The sequence below is a fragment of the Engystomops pustulosus genome, chromosome 11, assembly GCF_040894005.1.
Source record: "Engystomops pustulosus chromosome 11, aEngPut4.maternal, whole genome shotgun sequence".
Classification (NCBI taxonomy): domain Eukaryota; kingdom Metazoa; phylum Chordata; class Amphibia; order Anura; family Leptodactylidae; genus Engystomops; species Engystomops pustulosus.
This window is the reverse complement of record NC_092421.1, coordinates 83,350,328-83,372,339: the sequence shown is the minus strand read 5'-3', so window position 1 is coordinate 83,372,339 and position 22,012 is coordinate 83,350,328. Positions and strand designations below refer to the sequence as shown.

Here is a 22,012-nt window from a genome sequence, read left to right as displayed (position 1 = left end):
GCCTGTCTCTCTCAGTCACTCTGCCTGCCTGTCTCTCTCAGTCACTCTGCCTGCCTGTCTCTCTCAGTCACTCTGCCTGCCTGTCTCTCTCAGTCACTCTGCCTGCCTGTCTCTCTCAGTCACTCTGCCTGCCTGTCTCTCTCAGTCACTCTGCCTGCCTGTCTCTCTCAGTCACTCTGCCTGCCTGTCTCTCTCAGTCACTCTGCCTGCCTGTCTCTCTCAGTCACTCTGCCTGCCTGTCTCTCTCAGTCACTCTGCCTGCCTGTCTCTCTCAGTCACTCTGCCTGCCTGTCTCTCTCAGTCACTCTCCCTGCCTGCCTGTCTCTCAGTCACTCTGCCTGCCTGTCTCTCTCTCAGTCACTCTGCCTGCCTGTCCCTCTCTCAGTCACTCTGCCCGCCTGTCTGTCTCTATGTCACTCACCCCGCCTGTCTTTCTCTCTGTCACTCTCCCTGCCTGCCTGTCTCTCTCAGTCACTATCCCTGCCTGTCCTTCTCTGTCAGTCACTCTCCCTGCCTGCCTCTGTCTCCCTGCCTCCATCCATCTTACCTCACATCTCTCTTTATCCCTATTGCCTATAGTAACCAATCAGAGCTCATATTACTGACCTGTGGCAGAAAAGCAACCAATCACGGCTCAGCTTCTACTACAGCAGCAGACAATGGCTCCTGTATATGGTGATTAATAAGTGGATTTTGGAAAGCGCAGGGTGAAAATTTCAGTTTAAAACCGAGTCTATGATGTCTGTGCAAAATTTGGTGATTGTAAACGGCGACGGTGCAGATTCCTTGCTTTGTGACAAGGGGCTCCATCATGCTGGAAAAGTCTTTGTTTATCACCAAACTGCTCTTGGAGGGTTGGGAGAAGTTGCTCTTGGAGGACATTCTGGTCCTATTCTTTATTCATGGATGTGTTTTTAGGCAAGACTGTGAGAGAGCCGATTCCCTTGGCTGAGAGGCCGCCCCACACATGAATGGCTGCAGGAGGCTTTACAGTTGGCATGAGACAAGACTGGTGGTATCGCTAACCTTGTCTTCTCCCAACAAGCTGTTTTTCAGATGTTCCAAACAATCGGAAAGGGGATTCATCAGAGAAAATGACTTTCCCCCAGTCCTCAGCGTCCACTCCCTGGACCTCCTGCAGAATATCCCTCTGTCCCTGATGGTTTCTGGAGAGAAGTGGCTTCTTTGCTGCCCTCCTGGACACCAGGCCTTGCTCCAGGAGTCTCCGCAGTGTCACAGTGCGTGCAGATGCCTCACACCTGCTGCTGCCATTCCTGAGCTCTGCGATGCTGGGAGCCCCATCCCCAAGCTGAGACACTTGTAAGAGACGCTCCTGGCGCTTGCTGGTCCTTCTTGGGCCCCTGGAGCCTTTTTGGTAACAATGGAACCTCTCTCCTTGAATTCCTTGATGATGTGATAGATTGGTGACTGAGGGGCAATCTTTCTAGCTGCGATACTCTTCCCTGTTAGGTCAGCTTGGTGCAGTGCTATGATGACTGCACGTGTTTCTTTAGAGATAACCATGGCTAACAGAAGGTAAACAATGATGCCAAGCACCAGCCTCCTTTTAAAGTGTCCAGTGGTGTGATTGATACTTAATCCTGACAGATTGAGCCCTGTCCTCATCAGCCCCCGCACCGGTGTTACTGGAGACATCACTGACACCATGGCAGCTGCTCCTTTTAAGGCGCCTGCAATGAAGTTGAAATGTGTCTTGGGGGAAAAAGTTCATTTTCTAGGCAAATATTGACTTTGCAATTTATTTCTGTTAAGCTGATCACTCTTTATAACAGTGGTTCTCAACCTGTGGGTCGCGACCCCGGCGGGGGTCGAACGATCAAAACACGGGGGTCTCCTAAAACCATCTAAGCCACGATTTTATTGCATTTTTTGGCACGAATACAATATTCTTGAACATGGTTTGGGGTCACTGCAACACGAGGAACTGCATTGCGGGGTCACAGTATTAGAAAGGTTGAGAACCACTGCTTTATAACATTCTGGTGTCTATGCAAATTGCCATTATAAAACCTGATGCCGGAGACTGTAACAACTAACATTTGTATCATTCTCAAAACTTTTGGCCATGACTGTATATGATGGGCCTATGTGATGCTCAGTTAGTTTTCTTCTTCTCTAGGCCCCAAGCAAGAGACGCTGAATGACTTCTGGAGAATGATCTGGGAGCAGAAGTCTGCCACCATAGTCATGCTCACCAACCTGAAGGAAAGGAAAGAGGTGGGTGTCAGATCCTTATCATGTCATGTGCTCAGATGTATTGTATGAGGACTGTAACAAAGTTCCAGTTTGATGATAAAAGGTGAGGCTGCAGATAAGGAAGCGCAGCTGCACGGAGGCGATGGTGACGCACGGCTTCCTGTCCTCCTTGGCTCATCCAGTATCACGTAGTAATTTCTTTGAAGTCACATGAACACGGCAAAAGGAAGAATTTTTTTTTTGCACTGGAGGTTTGAATTTTTGTAAATGTATGAAAAAAATTATAAAACCTATATAAATTTGGCTTCCGCATGATCGCACCGACCCAAAGAATAAAGTAGACATGTCATTTGGGGCGCACAGTCAAAGCAGTAAAATTCAAGCGCACAAGAAAGTGGCTGAAATGCTATTTTTTTACCAATTTCACTGCATTCGGAATTTTTTCCCACATGGCATGGAAGATTAAATACCATCACTATGAGGACCAATTTGTTTCACTGAAAATAAGCAAAAATAAAAAAATTATAGATTTTTGCAGATGGGGACTAAAAAATTAAAACTCAAAAACGTGGGCTAAAAAAGGGGCTTGTCGTTAAGGGGTTAAGGACATTCCCAAGGATTTTTTTAATAGATTGCCTATTCTTTGGATGGCCAGGGGGTCTAACAGAAACATCTCCATCAATCAGTTGAATGATGGGGGCGTGGTTTAGCCGCCGAGCTGCATGGCCGCATGAGAGCGTAGCTCCGTGCCCAAAGCTCCACCATAGCCACATTACCGCAGCGACCACCTGCCATTTAGCAAAAATTAAGCACCGGGGCTCCGGAGAGACAATATGCAGGCAGCCGGCAGGAAAAGAACGGCGAGAGACGCCGACAGGACTCCGAAGCAGTCCGGACCCGCGGCGCACGGGAAAAAAAATGGCGCCGACGCGCCTCCTCAGCAGTCCTCACCACCGCTCCCGCTGCCACAGCGCGGCAGCCAGAAGAACAGGGGAGCAACTATGAAAATTCCTCAGCAGGAGGAAGATACAAGGGACAGAAGCAGAAACGGCCAGGTGAGAAAACCCCTCACCCCTGCGCCAACTCCTAGCGCTAGCAGAACAACCCAGAGAGACCCCAAAATGGCGCCAACCCACACTACACGTGGGAACACATCAAATAGCCCCACAACGCTGGAGCAGCTAGAAATCAGCCCAACTCACTCACCTTCTCCACAATCAGCTTCTAGCACCTCTAACTCAGCCTACAACTCTCCCACAATCAGCCCTGCCAAGCAGAAGCAGAAGCTGCAGGAGGAAGAGCTCACTGACATACAGGAGGGGGACCCTGATATGCCTGATATCACATCAGATTCTCAGGATGCATTTGCCAGATTTCAAGCTTCCGATAAAGCTGTATCTGAATCCCTTCTTAAAGATATGCTCATGGTCCTGCGCAACTCTATGCATAAAGACCTGACACAGCTAATTACACCACTGCAAACAACAGTTAATGATCTAGGGGACAGAGTCTCCGAAACTGAAAAGAGAATGACAACTTTTACTATAGCACACAACGCATTAGTAGATGCGCACACAGAAACGGAGGAGAAAATCACAATGATGCAGGCAAAACTGATAGATTACGAAGATCGTAGTAGACGCAATAACGTCAAACTCAGAGGAATCCCTGAAAACGTGCTCGGGCAAGACCTCAAAAGCTTCGTGCAGAAACTAACCAACACACTTCTACCAGACCTGGCAGAATACGAACTTTGCCTAGATAGAGTGCACCGTGTGCCAAAACCACCGAATTTACCGGAAACAGTACCCAGAGACACGCTGGCCAGGTTCACATTCTTCCATGTGAAAGAGGCTTTACTCTCACAATCAAGGAAACTGCAAACACTGCCACAACCATTTGACAACATCAAGCTTTACACGGATCTATCCGCAGCGACGCTACAGGCCAGGAGAGAGTTCCAACCCATCACAACTACCCTGAGAAACCACGGAATACCCTACAGATGGGGCTTCCCCACAAAACTACTTGTTAAAAGATACAACTCCATCATTCCAATAAATTCAATAGAAGCAGGAAAAGAAATCCTGAAAACTTGGAACATTACAACAGACCCTGTAATGAACACCTCAACAAGAAAATCCCCTCAACGCCTGGAAAAAGACTGGAACGACCGCTGAAGAGTCCTGGGACTATAATCTAATCAACACGTCGTGACAGCTAAGTATCAGCTTTGTTGGACACTTAGTTTACCTCTATGCACATGTTGGTTAAGACCCCTCCAAAGTCGCGGGTTAACATAACCACCGTGATCCTTACATAGTAACACTATGAGTAAAAAAAAACGAATGTTTAAATGTATAAATGTTAATATGTTTGTCACCCTATTCCCTCCTAACCCAACCCCATCCCACGTATATGGTGAGCTGTGACACTCGAGAGAAACACAACAACAAAACACCAGCAATACGACAGTCAGAAGCTATCATACCAATAATAAAATAAATGGGTATTAAAATTATGTCACTAAACGTGAAAGGCATGAACAGCCCATACAAGAGAGCATCAATATGGCGTGAGGCCAAACGGAAAAGTATAGACATATGCTGCTTACAAGAAACCCACATATCAAACAAAAACCCTCCAAAAATCGACCATAATCAATATCCCAACATTATTTACTCAACATATAAGAATAAAAAAAGAGGAGTATTAATGGCATTCAAGTCACACCTCCAAATCAATATAGAACTACAAATAATTGATCCCAACAGTAGATACATCATAGTAATTGTGCTCATCAATAATATCAGGTACACCATAGTTAACCTATATGCACCAAACAAAAGACAAAACCGCTTCATGACGAAACTAATGGGAAAAATTAGGAAGCTGCAGCAAGGTTCCTTAATAATATGCGGCGATTTCAACGCTACTGTACAACACGACCTAGACTCCACCTCAACACCAAAACAAAAACCATACGAGCTTCACTCTTTTCTTTGGAAAAACGGACTCCATGACATCTGGAGAATCCAACACACCACCGAAAGGGATTATTCATTTTTCTCACAAAGACACAACATGTACTCCAGAATTGATATCTTTACTATAGATCGTTCGTTAATTGACAGGATAGAAAAAACATCAATAGGAAACATTGAATGGTCAGATCACGCCCCCATCTATATGACGATATCTGATGCACTATCAAAACACAACGACTACATATGGAAAGCTGACATGAGCATCATTTTTAAGGATAGGGACAAATGCTCAATAGAAACTGCACTCCTAGAGTGCCTAAAAAATAACTTCTCCCCAGAAATAGATATCTTCACAGCCTGGATGGGACACAAGGTATTCATAAAAGGGGAACTAATGAAATTAGGTGCGAAAATTAAAAAACAAAGAGAGAAAGACATCTCTGAAGCCACTAAGACACTTCACCACCTTGAAACACAAAATAAAAAGAAACAATCATATGCACTTAAATTAGAGCTCAATAAAGCAAGGGATAAACTCCGTAATCTATTATTATATAGATACGAGAAAGCCACTAGATTCACAAAAACTAAATACTATTCCCAAGACCAGAAAATTGGATCATTACTAGCTAAGAAACTCAAAGATAAGCACAAAAAAATCAAAATAACACAACTTAAACACCCCTTTACACATAGAGAACTACGAGACCCCAGAGAAATCGCTAACGCCTTCAGAGACTATTACCACAAACTATATAACCTCAAACAGGACACAACGACATTCCAACCTACTGAAGAGGATATAGCCAACTTTCTACACAAAGTCAACCTACCACAGATCACCTCAGAACAACTGCATCACCTTAACCTACCCCTCACACAAGAAGAGATCAAAAAAACTATCCTCAAACTTCCCTCACATAAAGCTCCTGGACCAGACGGACTGACAGGAGAATATTACAAACAGTTTTCACATATCTTAACTCCATACCTACTGAAAATTTTTAACATAGCGGCCAACACAGAAACTTTCCCCCAAGACATGCTGACCGCACTCATAGTCACCATCCCGAAACCGGACAAACCAACCGACTCCACACTCAACTACAGACCAATATCACTACTAAACGTAGACGTCAAAATCTACGCTAAAATTATTGCGAACAGACTAAAACATACACTACCGGACCTAATCAAAAATGATCAAGTAGGATTTGTACCAGACAGACAAGCACCAGACAACACTAGAAGACTACTAAACATACTACAGCACTGCGAAATCCACAACATACCGACGACCTTCCTTACGATAGACGCAGAAAAGGCATTTGACAGAGTTAACTGGAAGTACGCTTTTCATACCCTGACAAAATACGGACTGACAGGCCCAATACTATCAGCAATTAAAGCACTTTACTCCAACCCAGCAGCATACGTATACACAAATAACACCCTATCCCAAAAACTCACACTCACAAACGGAACCAGGCAGGGCTGCCCACTATCCCCCATCTTCTTTACCCTTTCAATAGAGCCCCTAGCGGAAATAATTAGGAACCATCCTAATATATCAGGAGTTAAGATTGGAGACTCAGAACACAAAGTAGCACTTTTTGCGGACGACATAGCCCTTACATTAACAAAGACAGACGCCTCACTAACGCAACTTTTCAAAATTATAGAAGAATATGGAAAGGTAACACACTATAAAATTAATACCAACAAATCACAAATCTTACCAGTTAGAATACCAGACGCAGAATTAACAACGCTCAGAAAGAAATACAACCTGGACTGGCAAATGCAAAACATAACATATCTAGGAATACAACTAACCTACCCATCTAAAAAACTATACGGAACAAACTTTGCCCCCCTTAATACCAAGATTAAAGCACTATATATAAAATACTCAAGACATCAACTCACATGGTTTGGCCGAATAGCATCCTTTAAAATGATAATTTTACCCAAATTCCTATATCTGTTCAGAACGGTTCCAATAAATTTACCATGCACTTTCTTTAAACACAATAACAAGAATCTCCAAAATTTCATCTGGCAGCAGAAAAAACCGAGAATTTCACTATCCACCATGACCAAACATAAAATAGCAGGAGGTCTAGGATTACCAGACATAAAAGATTACTACAAGGCAGCGATCCTGGACCAACTCAAACACTGGTGGCTAGACTCAACCGATAAAGTGTGGGTAACAATTGAGAAACACTATAACAACAATACACCTTTAATAAATAGAATGATCGCTAACTTATGGAACACGGACCCACCTCACTCAAAACTACAAACAATGAGAACATCAGATACAACATGGAGGAATATGATTAAAAACGAAACCAACTCTAAAGAAAATATCCTACACCGCATCCCATTAAGCTTCCTAGAAAACCAAAACAAAACTCTACAACTAGAAACATGGAGACAAAAAGGATTAGAAACTTTAGAAGACATTCTGAACCCAAACGGCCTGATAGATGCCAGACACCTCATGTCCACTAAAAACCTCCCATGCAGCGAAACCCAGCAAATCACAAAGATTAAAAACCTTTTCAACTCACTAAACCATATAACACCTAAGATTGAGCCGGAACTACTAAAATTCCTAGACAAACAAGAGCCCGGGAAAAAAGGAATATCCTTCTTTTATAACAGAATAGGGAAAAGAAGAGACTTCACAAAAACAAAAAGCGTAATAAAATGGGAAGAAGACCTACAACAGAAATTCTCAATACAAAAATGGGAAGCGGCTCTAAAAACAACACACCAAATATTCCGCTGCACATCGCACATAGAAGCGATAGTAAAGACACACCTGAGATGGTATTTCACACCCACCAGATTAAACCTCATCTACCCCAGCGTGTCACCTATGTGCTGGCGAGGATGCGGCAACAGAGGAAACCTCATACACATCCTATGGAACTGCCCAAAAATACTGAGCCTATGGAAAGCAACAAGCACCATAATAAAAGAAATAACAAAAAAAGACATAGAGATAAAGCCAGAACAAGCCTTATTACTTATCAATGTAGAAGACCTGCCACAAGAACAAAAAACCATCATTGTACACCTCCTGATGTCAACCAAATTAATAATAACCAGATACTGGAAAAACAAAGACAGCCCACACATCAACGAGGTGATCAGCCAGATGAACACAACCTGCGCATACGAAAAAATCTTAGCATATCAAAACACAACCTTTAAAAAATTCTCCACCAGATGGAACCTCTGGACTGAAAGCAAATATTATCACCCATAACTCAACTTGACTGAGGAAGAAAATATCAACGAACATAGAAGAAAAAGGATAGACTCACAGCTCACCACCACCCCCTACCCCCATACTCACCTTCCCTCCGACCCACTCCTGAATGTTAGGTCATTACCTAAAATGTTATTCTTGTTTTTTGTTATTCTGTTATAAACAAATCTGCATAGACCATAAATCGCTCTCAACTAGATAAATATGAAGACATATGTGTAATTACAGATTAGGATTTTAACTTGCAACATATGCAACAGGAAGAAAACACAAGAGACCTATGTATAAAAGCATGCTTTATTAAAGAGTCAATAATGCATCTTCCACCCAGGAAAAGAATAGAAATAGGTCAATACTGACAATGTAATTGCACTAAATATGCAACAGAATGTACTGCATGTTGTTATGTAATAAAACTTAATAAAAAGTATTTGGAAAAAAAAGAAAAAAAAAAAAAATCAGTTGAATGATTTCCAGCGATCCCCTTATCACAAGCCTCTGACACCACACTGCAATACCAACTACGACCACTGTACAATGTACAGCGCTGTGCTTACTGATACACAATATCACAGTGATAGCCCTTACTGACACATTCTATCAAACTATAAGGGCAGGAGGGGATTGTGCTGTGAATACTGTATACACAATGTAGCACTTCTTACATTTTATTCTATTTCTTTGTCAACAACGTAGGATAAATGTTACCAGTACTGGCCGGACCAAGGCTGCTGGATATATGGGAATATCCGGGTGTCAGTAGAAGATGTCATTGTTCTGGTGGACTACACCATCCGGAAGTTCTGCATACAGCCGGTAAGTCTTCCTGCCATACACCCTGTAAGACATTTGTGTATAAGATTTAGAATTAGTCTTTTATCTTCTATAACATAAATGTTACTGTGTTAGTAGTTTGTTTTTTAGGAGGCAAAGATTAACCCAGACATTGGTTTCATGCAGGTCCATGATGGCTGCAAGGCCCCGCGGCTGGTGACGCAGTTACACTTCACCAGCTGGCCTGACTTTGGGGTGCCGTTCACACCGATTGGAATGCTGAAATTCCTCAAGAAAGTCAAATCTGTTAATCCTGCCCATGCTGGACCCATTGTTGTTCACTGCAGGTGAGCGCAATATCACAGCTTCAATGACTATGACACTGGTAACAACTATTGTCATATGCTGCATCTTTCACGGTTAATATCATGCTATACATAGTTTTAAGTTTCTACCATAAAAATTCCGCATCGCGCCGCTGTTTGTTGACAGGGGCGCGGAGACTGCGCTGAGTTCGGCTTCTGGCTAGTGGCCAGCCAGAAGCTGAACTCAGCGGAGCAGGGAGCAGCCATGTAAACAAACAGGGACCAGAGAGACAGCGGTGGTGGGGGACACCAGGAGCGTCAGAGGAGGCAAGTACAACTTTTTTTGTTTTTTTGAAACAATACCTCCCCAGCCGCCTGCAGGAATTTTAAAAAAGTATCTTCAAGAGTATCTGAGTTTTGTGACTGTGGGTCATTGGTGCCTGAATGTTGACATCAATTTGTGTTCTTCTATTCTGCTTTTCTTTAAATGACGACACTTTGCATATCATACCATTTTTATTTAGCTTTTTTTAGTGACACGTGAGACTTTACTTTAGGGAATAATTTTACTAACATAATTTTTGCATAGAATTAGCAGGCAAATATAAAAAAATATTTCTCATTTTTCCCATTCATTTTTTTTTTAAATAATTGGTAAAGCCTTTACCAAAATATGTTCTAAATATGTACAGTGTCAATCTATCACCATTTTTACCATGTTCAGGTACATTTACTTTTGCAAAGTGTCTTCTGCAGCTTTTGTGTTTTAGGGGAGATATCCGTTCGTAAAGTCATAGTCAGGGGATGTATTTAAAAATGATATTTTCTACTTTAACAGTAGATATATTCGGTTCTGTTTCACCTAGAAATACACTTCTCTTTAAAAGGACACCAGAATTGTGTTTCTAGTTGCCACGGTACAGGAGACATGACCGTTTAAAGGCTGACAAAGTGTGTAACAAATAAAGTGTATATGTGTGCTATCTGCACGGGGCATGTGCAAATAGGATGTATATAACCGTATGGCAGTCGTGGAGGGGTTAAGGAAGTGTCTCATGGAGATTGTCCGTTAAGTACTCACTACATTTCAAGGAAGAACAACAGACGAATAGAAAGTTTTACAATAGGTTTCTCTTTTATTGACACATTAGTTGTATCTGTCTCTATATTAGAAACGTTTCCAGGGTCTTGGCAGGATATTGGTCAGGGTCTATGAGAAGGAGGCCCCATATTTATCACTTTAAGCTGAAATAATTCTGCGTGTATGTGGGGTAACCTTAGTTTTGGCCCCCAGTGATGCAATTTTTTCATATTTCTTGACATTCATCAACAAGTAAGTTGTCATGAGCTCACACACAATGATGTAGACTGTGCATGTGAAAAGGGGAGAAAAATATATACAAATTAGCCCATGATAATAGAAGGGACTGATGCTGCTACTAAGAGAATAATGTGATAGCAAACATGACACAGCTGGAAGTAGGACCAGATCAGGGATCTCCAAAACTTCTTGTACATAAGAGGTGCTGAGTCAGTGGGGGCATGTCACCCCTGAGGTATCAGTATAATGTAAGGGAGTAGTGGCTCTGCTGTGTATTGAGGGAGGAATGAAGGGGAAGACCACTGAAATAAAGTGGCACCAGTGTGCACTAATGGCCATGAAGAAATTGACAGAAGTTGAAAAAGTGACAGGGGCAGGGTAGTGACAGGACACATATACATTATGATTAGAGAAGAGCGAGTATACTCGTCCGAGCTTGATGCTCGTTGAGTATTAGCGTACTCGTTGCTCGGATGAGTATTTCGCCTGCTCGATAACGAGCTTTCACTTAAGAAAACACAGTGAAGAACAGTGAAGAACACAATGTATGGAAACATCTGCAATGTGTTCTTCACATACAATTGTGGAGAACACCGTTCTGCACGCGTGTCTTCGGATAAGTTAGCACATGTATGTGAACATCTGCAATGTGTTCTTCACTGTGTTCTTTCAATGTGTTCTTTCAGTGAAAACATCTGCAATGTGTTCTTCTTTAGTTTTCTTTCAGTGAAAAATGCACTCGAGCATCGGGAAAAGTTTGACTCGAGTAACGAGCACTCGGGCATTTTAGTGCTCGCTCATCTCTAATTATGATCTAATTAATTTAGACTAGATTCGCATGTGTAAGACGGGAGCCCTTTGATTTCTAAGTAAGCTCCTGCTCTGCCACCTAATATTCTGCATTGGCTTTGTGTACATAAAGTTGTCCTTTGAGCAGTGGATAGGAATTATAAACAGGTGTGGGGACAGGGGAGGACTTGCAACAAACTATATTTGACAGAACCTTGTAAAATACATATGTGATTAGTTATTTTAAGGGGTAAGACATGACCCCTTACCACTCTACCACTATGTAACCATATACCGAGGTCACAAGCTGTAAAAGATGGGGCAATCTTCTACAAGATGTATGCAGAGCTGCTCTATCACTGCAGACAAACTGTATATGTATTTATTATGATCGGTTTATAAAAACTTTTTCTAACTTAATTAAAGTAGAAAACCTGTTCATATAAATATATGGAAATGAGTGTGGACTTGGTATAACCAGAGTATCCGTCGTATCTGGAGGAACAGTGGCATCTGCTGGGCAGAATAGTAACTGCAGCTAGAGGTGGGGCCGCCATTGGATGTCATCTGCATCTGGTTCTGAAAAGCTCAAGGTTGTTTGTTAACACTGGAGATTTTTACTGACACCATGGCAACGGTTGGGTCATTTGTAAAGCTTTTCGGTGCAGACAAAAGCCTATTGTGTAAGGTCCTCCTATAGTGAAAGGATTTGAGAGATTTTCCTTGTGTCTCTGGCCCCTGCTGTAATGTTCCTGAACCTGTACTTAACCATTCCACAAACTTCTTTGCATACACCATCACATGGTGTGTTCATGTGACACTATGGGGGTCATTTACTAAGGGCCCGAATCACGTTTTTTCGTCGGGTTTCCAGAAAATTGCGAATTGTTTTTGGCGCACGTGACCGGATTGTGGCGCATCGGCGCCGGCATGCACGCGACGGAAATGGGGGGGGGCATGGCCGTCGGAAAACCGACGGATTTGGAAATGAAAAAAAAAAATGTGCCTGGTGGACATCGGGCGCACTACCTTGGTGAACTGCCGGAAGACCCGAATCTGCGTCGGAGAACCCGCCGCTAGATCGCCATTGTCGGACCTCTGCAAGGTCAATCTCTAAGTTATCTGAGAGCTGGTGGCTGTAGACTGGCTGATATGATGTCTCCCATTCACTGCTCATAGAAAGTAGAGAATCTGCTCTAGATCTCTCTGATTTAAAGGGACTCTGTCAGGTTATGACTCAGGCACTAAAACAAGTGCGTATCATGGGCCCAAACAGATGACAGAAGAAAAGTACTGTCCAAACTGCATACTCGGGTAGGAATGGGACCTGCTGACATTCTGTGTGTATAAGCCCATAGAGTTACATTGTTGCTCGCCGTGTTGCTGCTGACATTCTGTGTGTATAAGCCCATAGAGTTACATTGTTGCTCGCCGTGTTGCTGCTGACATTCTGTGTGTATAAGCCCATAGAGTTACATTGTTGCTCGCCGTGTTGCTGCTGACATTCTGTGTGTATAAGCCCATAGAGTTACATTGTTGCTCGCCGTGTTGCTGCTGACATTATGTGTGTATAAGCCCATAGAGTTACATTGTTGCTCGCCGTGTTGCTGCTGACATTCTGTGTGTATAAGCCCATAGAGTTACATTGTTGCTCGCCGTGTTGCTGCTGACATTATGTGTGTATAAGCCCATAGAGTTACATTGTTGCTCGCCGTGTTGCTGCTGACATTCTGTGTGTATAAGCCCATAGAGTTACATTGTTGCTCGCCGTGTTGCTGCTGACATTATGTGTGTATAAGCCCATAGAGTTACATTGTTGCTCGCCGTTGAAACAATAGATAGCGCACGTCCCCTGACAATGTTCGTGTGCATGAATAAAGTCAGATTTAAAGGGGGAATGTGAATCCAGTATTTTCTGAGAACAGAACCATTGCCCATCAGCTCTATCTGATGCGGGACACCGGAAAATATTCTTTGGTCATTAGTTTCCTTAGAAAACTGCTCATATGACCAAAAGCAGAACTTGTATTTTCTCTGGAAATATATAAATATGTGCAATCAGTGCTGACACCATCACATTATGGAGACAAGGAGGATTGAGCTGTCATTGTATTTATACTTCTCAGGAGGAATAACTGAGTAATAGCTGGATCTCCCTTTCCATGCATGGTGCCACAATCACTCCAGGGCAGCAGATCGCGTCTTGGGGTTGTGCTGGACTCCAACCTCTTGTTTGTGTCTTACATACAATCACTTGCCCGCTCCTGCCACTTGCACCTCAAAAGCATTTTTAGAATACGTCCTTTCTAGACCATGAACTGATTCACGCTTGTCTCAATTACTGTAACTCCCTACTAATCGGTCTTCCACTTACTCTCTCCTCTACAATCTATTCTTAATGCAGCAGCCAGGATCAAATGTCTATCAGTCCCAAAACTGCACAGATGCCTCCACTCTGCATTGGCTGCCTGTCTCCTTACGGATTCAATTCAAATTAATCACCCTCATCCACAAAGCTCTGCACAGCGCTGACCCTCATCCACAAAGCTCTGCACAGCGCTGACTCTCATCCACAAAGCTCTGCACAGCGCTGCCCCTCATCCACAAAGCTCTGCACAGCGCTGCCCCTCATCCACAAAGCTCTGCACAGCGCTGCCCCTCATCCACAAAGCTCTGCACAGCGCTGCCCCTCATCCACAAAGCTCTGCACAGCGCTGCCCCTCATCCACAAAGCTCTGCACAGCGCTGCCCCTCATCCACAAAGCTCTGCACAGCGCTGACCCTCATCCACAAAGCTCTGCACAGCGCTGACCCTCATCCACAAAGCTCTGCACAGCGCTGACCCTCATCCACAAAGCTCTGCACAGCGCTGACCCTCATCCACAAAGCTCTGCACAGTGCTGCCCCTCATCCACAAAGCACTGCACAGTGCTGCCCCTCATCCACAATGCTCTGCACAGCGCTGCACCTCATCCACAAAGCTCTGCACAGTGCTGCACCTCATCCACAAAGCTCTGCACAGTGCTGCCCCTCATCCACAAAGCTCTGCACAGTGCTGCCCCTCATCCACAAAGCTCTGCACAGTGCTGCCCCTCATCCACAAAGCTCTGCACAGTGCTGCCCCTCATCCACAAAGCTCTGCACAGTGCTGCCCCTCATCCACAAAGCTCTGCAAAGTGCTGCCCTTATCAACAAAGCTCTGCACAGCGCTGCCCCTCATCCACAAAGCTCTGCACAGCGCTGCCCCTCATCCACAAAGCTCTGCACAGTGCTGCCCCTCATCCACAAAGCTCTGCACAGTGCTGCACCTTCCTACATCTCTGCCCTCATCTCAGTCTATTACCCAGTCCACGCTCTTAGTTTCCCAGTGATCTAAGATAAATTTCTTCATTAATTCAAACCTACTACTCCCATCTCCAGGACTCTTTGCTGCAGTCATTAAAGCGGTTCCCCAACAATACAGCCCTATTCACAGGGTAGGGGCTAACTTGCTGATCAGTGGGGAGTCTCAATGATGGAAACACCACGGATCACAAGAATGGAGGTCCGCTGCACCCCCGTCATAGCTCCAGAGGAAGAGAGCAGCTGGTTGTGCATGCGCTGGCTGCTCTACTCATCTCTATAGCGCTGACAGAGATTGCCGACTTCTCCATCAGCAGCTGGAGAACCCCTTTAAGAGTGCTTAAAGAAAGTCTGTCACCAGGGACCTAATTTTCACTAAAGACAATTTGCAGAAGTTAGATTGCAAAAATGTCTTTCTGCCTTTTCTGAGCATATGCATTAGAATATAATTGTGTGTAATAACTTACCTGGATTCCTGACAAAATCCTCTGGTGAGTCCCAGATTTGTTTTGGTTTGGATGCATTTAAAAAAAGAAACACGTGACTTGCTGCTCACTCCTCAGCTCTTAGCCCCCACCTTTCTGCTCCTGTACAGGAGGGAGGAGCTGTACAGCAGCAGGAAGGTGGGGGCTGAGAGTGAGCAGCGCAGATAAGTCACATGTTTTATTGTAAATGGTGCCGCATCAGAAGAATATTGCAGGACCTATCGTCCTGTTGGTGCCGGGATTGGGCTGTGTTATTGGAAAATCTCCAACCCCTGTTGTTCAATACCAAGCAAGCATGACTGTGACATGTAAGGGTATTCCTTCCTGTCTTGCAATGTGTGAGGGCTTGAACTAAACATCAGACAAATACTTGTTCAAACCCAAGCCTTAAAAAAAATTGAAAAAAGTAAAAAAAACAAAATAATTTTTATAATACAAAACAAAAGACTACAAAAAAGAAACTACATATTTAGCATCGCCGCTTCCGTAACAATTTGTACAGTAAATCTAAAGCAAAATTGCACCCGCATGGTGAACGCCGTAAAAAAAAAAAAAACACAAAAAACTTTCAGTAATGTATCATCAAAAAAAACCCAAATATGCCCTATAATGATACCAACTCTTTTCGCAAAAAAAACACGTCCTCAGCCATCTCTGTCTCTGAAATTCCATTTTGTTTTAACCCATGTGAAACCTTTAAAGAGTTAACAGATTCCGTAAAAATTGTTTTACACACATTGCGGGGTGTAGTTTCAATAATGGGGTAATGTATAGGGTTTTACTATTATTTAAAGGGGTTGGCCACTTTTACCCCATGTTTTTTGTAATGTATGTAAGTGTGGAGGGGGGATTATAATAATAGATGTATATTGGGAAATTATTTCAGTCCTGCTCCGTTCTCTTCATATGTAAAGTGAAGCCTCCTGCCTTTTACCTCATCAGCCGGAGATTCCTGACCATACAATGGATGTATGTGATCTCTGTCCATGAGCAATCGCCCTGCCAGGACCTTATGATAGTGAATATAAGATCAAGGTCCTGGCAGGGCGATTGCTCATGGACAAATAGAAATCACATGACCCTCCAACTGCAGCTATTTTATGGTCAGGAATCTCTGGCTGATGAGGTAAAAGACAGGAGGCTTCACTATATACATCAAGATAGCGGAGCAGGACTATTAATAGATGTATATTGGGAAATTACTTAATACCCTGCCCCCCACACATAGTACAAAAAACAAAGTAAAGTAAGCCTCTCAAAGTCACTTGGAAATCCCACCTAAAATTCTCAGTAAATTCTCCTATAGTAAAATGAAAGACACATAAAAAAACCATACCAACATTCAGGAAATGTTAGTTGTCAAGCTAGTTTGAGTGGTCTGACTATCTACCTGGGGAGCAGAACATTTGGATGAAGAATTTTTTGCCAAATTTCTATTTTTTTTTTTTCGGAACGAAACGCAAAACTTATCACTGAAATTTTACAACTAACATAAGGGGTTAAAGTAGTGTACAATCGCACCACCTAGTGGCTGAAAATGAGTAATGCGGGACCTCAGATTACATTGCTGTAACTACACTTCCTTATCTGCAGACAAAATAACATTTTCACTAGTGATCGTATCCAGGAAGATCCATAGCACCGCCTGGACTGAAATCTCACCACTTGGCGCATGTAATAAGCATTTATTTGACCGACCCGTTGTGTTCTCTGTATTTCAGTGCCGGTGTCGGGCGGACAGGTACCTTCATAGTTATAGATGCTATCATAGATATGATGAATGAAGAAAAGAAGGTGGACGTTTTCAATTTCGTTTTGAAGATCCGCGGTCAGCGGCCCCAAATGGTTCAAACCGATGTAAGAAAACTGGGAACAATGTGACCCATTTATTATATATCTGTCATATATATATACACACACACCTTTGGCTGGAATCATCATGTATGTGAGATGCATGTTGGCATTTTCACAATTTTCCCTGCCTATATTATTTATATATTATTTTTGGGGCTCTCAAAGCTGTCCGGCGTATTCATGAGGGAGTAGTCCTAGGCGCTGCCTCTTCCCCGAAACCCCCTAGCCCCCTCCCCCCCACACACACGCTTGCTCCATAGTCCAGCAGTGACTGCCGCACGTCGTGCCGCAATCACCGCCCCCAATCCCGCCCCTCATGAATATGCCACACCGCTTTGAGAACGGTCCGGCGTTTCCAGTGTACAGCGCAGCTGTGTTTGTTAGCGTTATCGGACGTCTCCGATAACGCTAGCAGTGTAACACTGCTGGGACTGTTATAGCACTAGGAGCCGCTCACTTTAGTAAGAGCTCCTAATGCCGTTTTTCAGGGTGACAGGTCCTCTTTATTTGCAGCGGTTTTTCTGATATGCAGATGAGGAGAGATGAGTCAACCTCTGAAGAGAAGAGTCCCAGGCTGGCAGTGGGCCACGCCTCTTTGTTTTAAAGAGGACCTGTCATCTCCCGCTCACTGCTTGCTGTATGTAGCAGTCAGCCCTGTGTGGGAAACTGCAAACTGTGGCCAGGGCCTAGATACACACATGCAAGAAATGTCCGGGGGAACACTTTTACTGGTCGGGGGGTGGGGGGGAGTCTGCAATTCACTTTTAAACAGAGACACAGGGGAAGGGGGGGCCGAGTGAGTATGGTATATTGTATCTGTTATTCTTGACAGGTTCCCTTTAGGAAGGACCTTTCACCACCTCACAGAATTTTATTCTAGCCCCCGCGTTTGCCAAGATATCAGTCCCATTATCTGACTATTGTAATCCTCTCCACTGTCAAAGAGGAGGTGCTGGAGCAAGAGGCTTGTGTTATCATAATCTTCTCAGTATCTCAGTGTAAGAGAAGATTATCATAACACACACCCTCTCCTCTGCTCCAGCTCCTCCTCTTTGACAGTAGAGAGGATTACACCGATCTGATACTGGGACTGATATCTCAGCAAGTGTAGGGCCTAGAAAAAAAATTCAAAGTGCCCCTGAATCTGCGAGGGAGCCCTTACATTTTGGTCCCCGAATATGTGAGGGAGTGAAAGGTCTTTTTTACGTTAAAAAGTCAGTGCTAATTACATATACATTTCTCATATAGAGCTCCAGATCACCTATGTACAGAGATGACAGAAGAATTCCTTGTCAATACTTGGGGCATACTACTTACTATTGTTCATTGTATTCATAGTATAAACATTATGCAGTAAGCTCCTCAGCTCCCTCTGCTGGTGACTGCAGGTACAAAGAAATTTACAGAGGGGATTTGGAGCTTCTTGTTTCAAATATCCAGTAGATAATATTGTATATATTCATCATTCTATGGTCAATGTGATTTTCTATCGTTCTGTTAGATGCAGTATTCATTCATTTACCAAGCCTTACTAGAATACTACCTCTATGGTGACACAGAGCTCGATGTGGCCTCATTGGAGAAACATCTTCAGTCGCTTTACAGTCCGGCACCGCACTTCGAAAAAGTTGGTCTGGAACAAGAGTTTAAAGTAAGAAAGATACTGCTATTAGTAAAGGAAAAGTGTAGACATGTTTTACACGTCACTAATGTATAAAGGAAATCTGCAGTTTGCATCCAGTGTTGTGTCTGGAGATCTGTGTAATCATACCGCTGTGTATGCTGTTAGTAGCAGCAGGACTGTGATATATCCATTTATATTACTGGAATGCATCTTCTCCAAGTGCTCGGGGGGAATGTCCTCACACTGCTGTGCCCTTAGCTCTGTACAATGAGCTCTTCTTTTAGTACAAAGAAGTGATTGAACACAAGGTTGTAGTAAATACTGCACAGTGGTGCTCTGGCTCATAGAAGGGGGTGCAGAGGTATCACTATGATGTCCATATATCCTAATAGGATGATGGAAGGGGGAGGTCCAGGCAGGACATTCCCTACAATTACTGCTATTACATGACACAGTAGGCCTCCTGCAGCTATGTGACATCATTCTACCTGTGTCGCTGCTTTATGGAGGTTGCCAGGTAACTTTCCATATACTTGTGTGCACTTCTTTCTCTCCAGATGTATTAGAGCCAATAAAGGCAGATGCCAAATGCAAGCGGCTCAACCACATTGTCAAGGGCTGCATTGTGCGCGCTGCAAAACGCAGAGTGCGAATAACGGGGAGAATATGTGAAAACGTGGGTGTATAGAGTGCTCACGGGGAACGTGTGAAGTGTGGGACGCTCTATGCCAACAGTAAACGCGTTTTCATGACAATAAAACTCTTTGCAGATTGTTATAAAGGGGTCTTCACGTGTACACAATGTTCGTTAAACAGTCTTTTCTAAGCCCTGGGTTGGGGGTTTTATATAGACAACTCTCTAGAGTTCCTGGCCTCTAATATAACTTTATAGGCTCCACATCAACCATATACCATAAGATATGTATCTTAAAGATTATACCCAAAATCTCCCCTCTGAGGTTGGGTATGAAATCCCACCTCTTTACCTATAAAAATCTCCTGCATGCAGTCATGTGCAAAATGAGCAGAGAAGAGTCATATGTTGCCTCAGATGAGTCAAGTTTAGAAGCTGCAGGGGAGCATCACTTCAGATCTTTGGTTCTATAGGACCTCGGAACATGCTACTGGTTTCATATTAAAGATTAGAATCTCATGTTTCAGATCACATCAGGTATGTGGTTTGATGATCTACAGAACAGCATATACAGACAATTAGAAAAAAAAAAAAAAGGGGAGAAGTGGATTTTTATCTGCAGCTCACATATTGCGATTGTACCCCCTGAGGAAGCGGAGGTAACGCGAAACGCGCGTGTCTACTATGGGTATGTGCAATGATGTTATTATAGGGATACTATGATTATTTAAATATATATGGACATTGATCCTTGTTACTGTTTGATACATTGATAATTCTGTTTCCAGGAATTACCACCCATTTATAAAATTACTAAGATGCATGATGCATTTATATGGTTATTTGTATACTCCTGTATGCACCATTGGTTAGACGGCAATATAACTATTTGGAGTCCTATTCTTGATTTGTTTTTATATATTGTTTGGCTTTTAAATTGAATTATCTAAATGAAAATGTATTTGTTGGACCATATCACTCTGTGTGTTTTGGGTTTTGTACCTCCAGTTATGTAGCTTACATAACCTCAATCCTGAAAGATGTGATTAAAATCTTTAATATGACACCGGAATTATGTTCCTGAGTCCTATACAACCAAAAATAGGGGCAAAAGAAGCCTTTAAACTTGATCTCAGACTGATCTCAGACAAATATGACTCGTCTCTGCTCATTTTCACATGACTTTGGAGATTTTATTATAGATAACAGGTGATATTTCACATTAAAGAGGGATTTCTAGAAAGGACATTTCATCCCCAGCCTGAGGGGGCTGCTAGTTTAATGGGGTAAAGTCTGGTGACAGGTTCCCTTTAAGTGTGACTGTACTTTACATGTTACAATTCTACTGCCCTTTCTGCTATTAGTGATACACACAATCCAGGGCAGTCATTACAGATGACGGCTTTTCTATGAACTGGCAGCTGTATTTAAGGTTTACCTTGTAGCAGGCAGACCTGCACCAACAAGCAGTATTGACCCCACAAGTTGACTCGTGTGGTGTCCCGAGGCCTAGTACGTGTCTGGTGGATATTAAACCTTCTGTGTCTAGAGAAAGCAGAGATCCCTGCTTAATACTAATGCTGCTGTACGAAACATGTCTTATTCCATGATATATGACATGACCTACCTATGATAGATATGAATTGCCCCTATACTATGAGCACCGGCATCCACTGTGAGAGCATCAACACTTTCCTACCGTCCTTAGGAGAGGTCATTGCTTTGGTGTTTTTCATGCATTTTAGTTCAGCCATGTATATTCTTTCCTAAAATACTTCATCGCTTTTTCCTCTTTGCAGAAACTAACAAGTGTTCGAATAATGAAAGAGAACATGAGGACGGGGAACCTGCCGGCCAACATGAAGAAAGCCAGAGTCATCCAGATCATCCCGTGTAAGTGGCATCCACATTGTCAGGTGCAAACATCTAAGGTCGTGAACTGTAATCTAAATTTGCGCCCGCATATACATCCCCCCAGACGGCGGCCGTCTGAATGCACCATATCACCATGGCTTCATTCTTTAAATATAAAACCTAAATTTATCAGATGAATTCATCTCTGACCCTAGATATAGGCTCTTAAAAAAATGACCAGGCATAAAACTTTATGAGCTGTAATATAACAACTTTCAAGAACAACTTTCTGAGACTGTGTGGACCGGTCTTATACCGTGAGTGGCTCCATAAGGGGCAAATTGTGCACTAATGAACAACCGTTTTCTGAACTTTCAAGAACAGGGGTTGTATCGTGTATTTTAAGAGCCTAGCCCTGAGATAAAGCCAGATTGGGGCCAGGTTTTGATTTATATTCCAACGCTAAATGAGGTCCAGCTATTGACAAAGCTGCCTACTGGTTGTGTCACACTACTGTGGTCGGTTCGGGAATCACAGACC

At 43.2% G+C, this 22,012-nt stretch overlaps 1 protein-coding gene and 1 long non-coding RNA gene across 3 annotated transcripts in view; one reads left to right on the top strand and one right to left on the bottom strand.

Moving 5' to 3' along the window:
- Nucleotides 1-22,012, bottom strand: part of LOC140105913 (uncharacterized) — a 73,086-nt gene that overhangs the window by 31,631 nt on the left and 19,443 nt on the right. Inside the window, exons 8-11 of the long non-coding RNA XR_011850672.1 lie at nt 21,057-21,163; nt 18,904-18,993; nt 9,156-9,328; nt 607-2,220 (exon numbers count right to left, since the gene is read on the bottom strand). This is a non-coding gene — a long non-coding RNA (uncharacterized lncRNA). The remainder of the gene's footprint in view (nt 1-606; nt 2,221-9,155; nt 9,329-18,903; nt 18,994-21,056; nt 21,164-22,012) is intronic.
- PTPRE (protein tyrosine phosphatase receptor type E) overlaps nt 1-22,012 on the top strand; it is a 140,102-nt gene that overhangs the window by 100,513 nt on the left and 17,577 nt on the right. For both annotated transcript variants that reach the window (XM_072130039.1, XM_072130040.1), the window contains 6 exons: nt 2,141-2,238; nt 9,187-9,306; nt 9,451-9,611; nt 17,228-17,363; nt 18,862-19,011; nt 21,418-21,511. In XM_072130039.1, the coding sequence (XP_071986140.1) occupies nt 2,141-2,238; nt 9,187-9,306; nt 9,451-9,611; nt 17,228-17,363; nt 18,862-19,011; nt 21,418-21,511 (759 nt within the window). The remainder of the gene's footprint in view (nt 1-2,140; nt 2,239-9,186; nt 9,307-9,450; nt 9,612-17,227; nt 17,364-18,861; nt 19,012-21,417; nt 21,512-22,012) is intronic.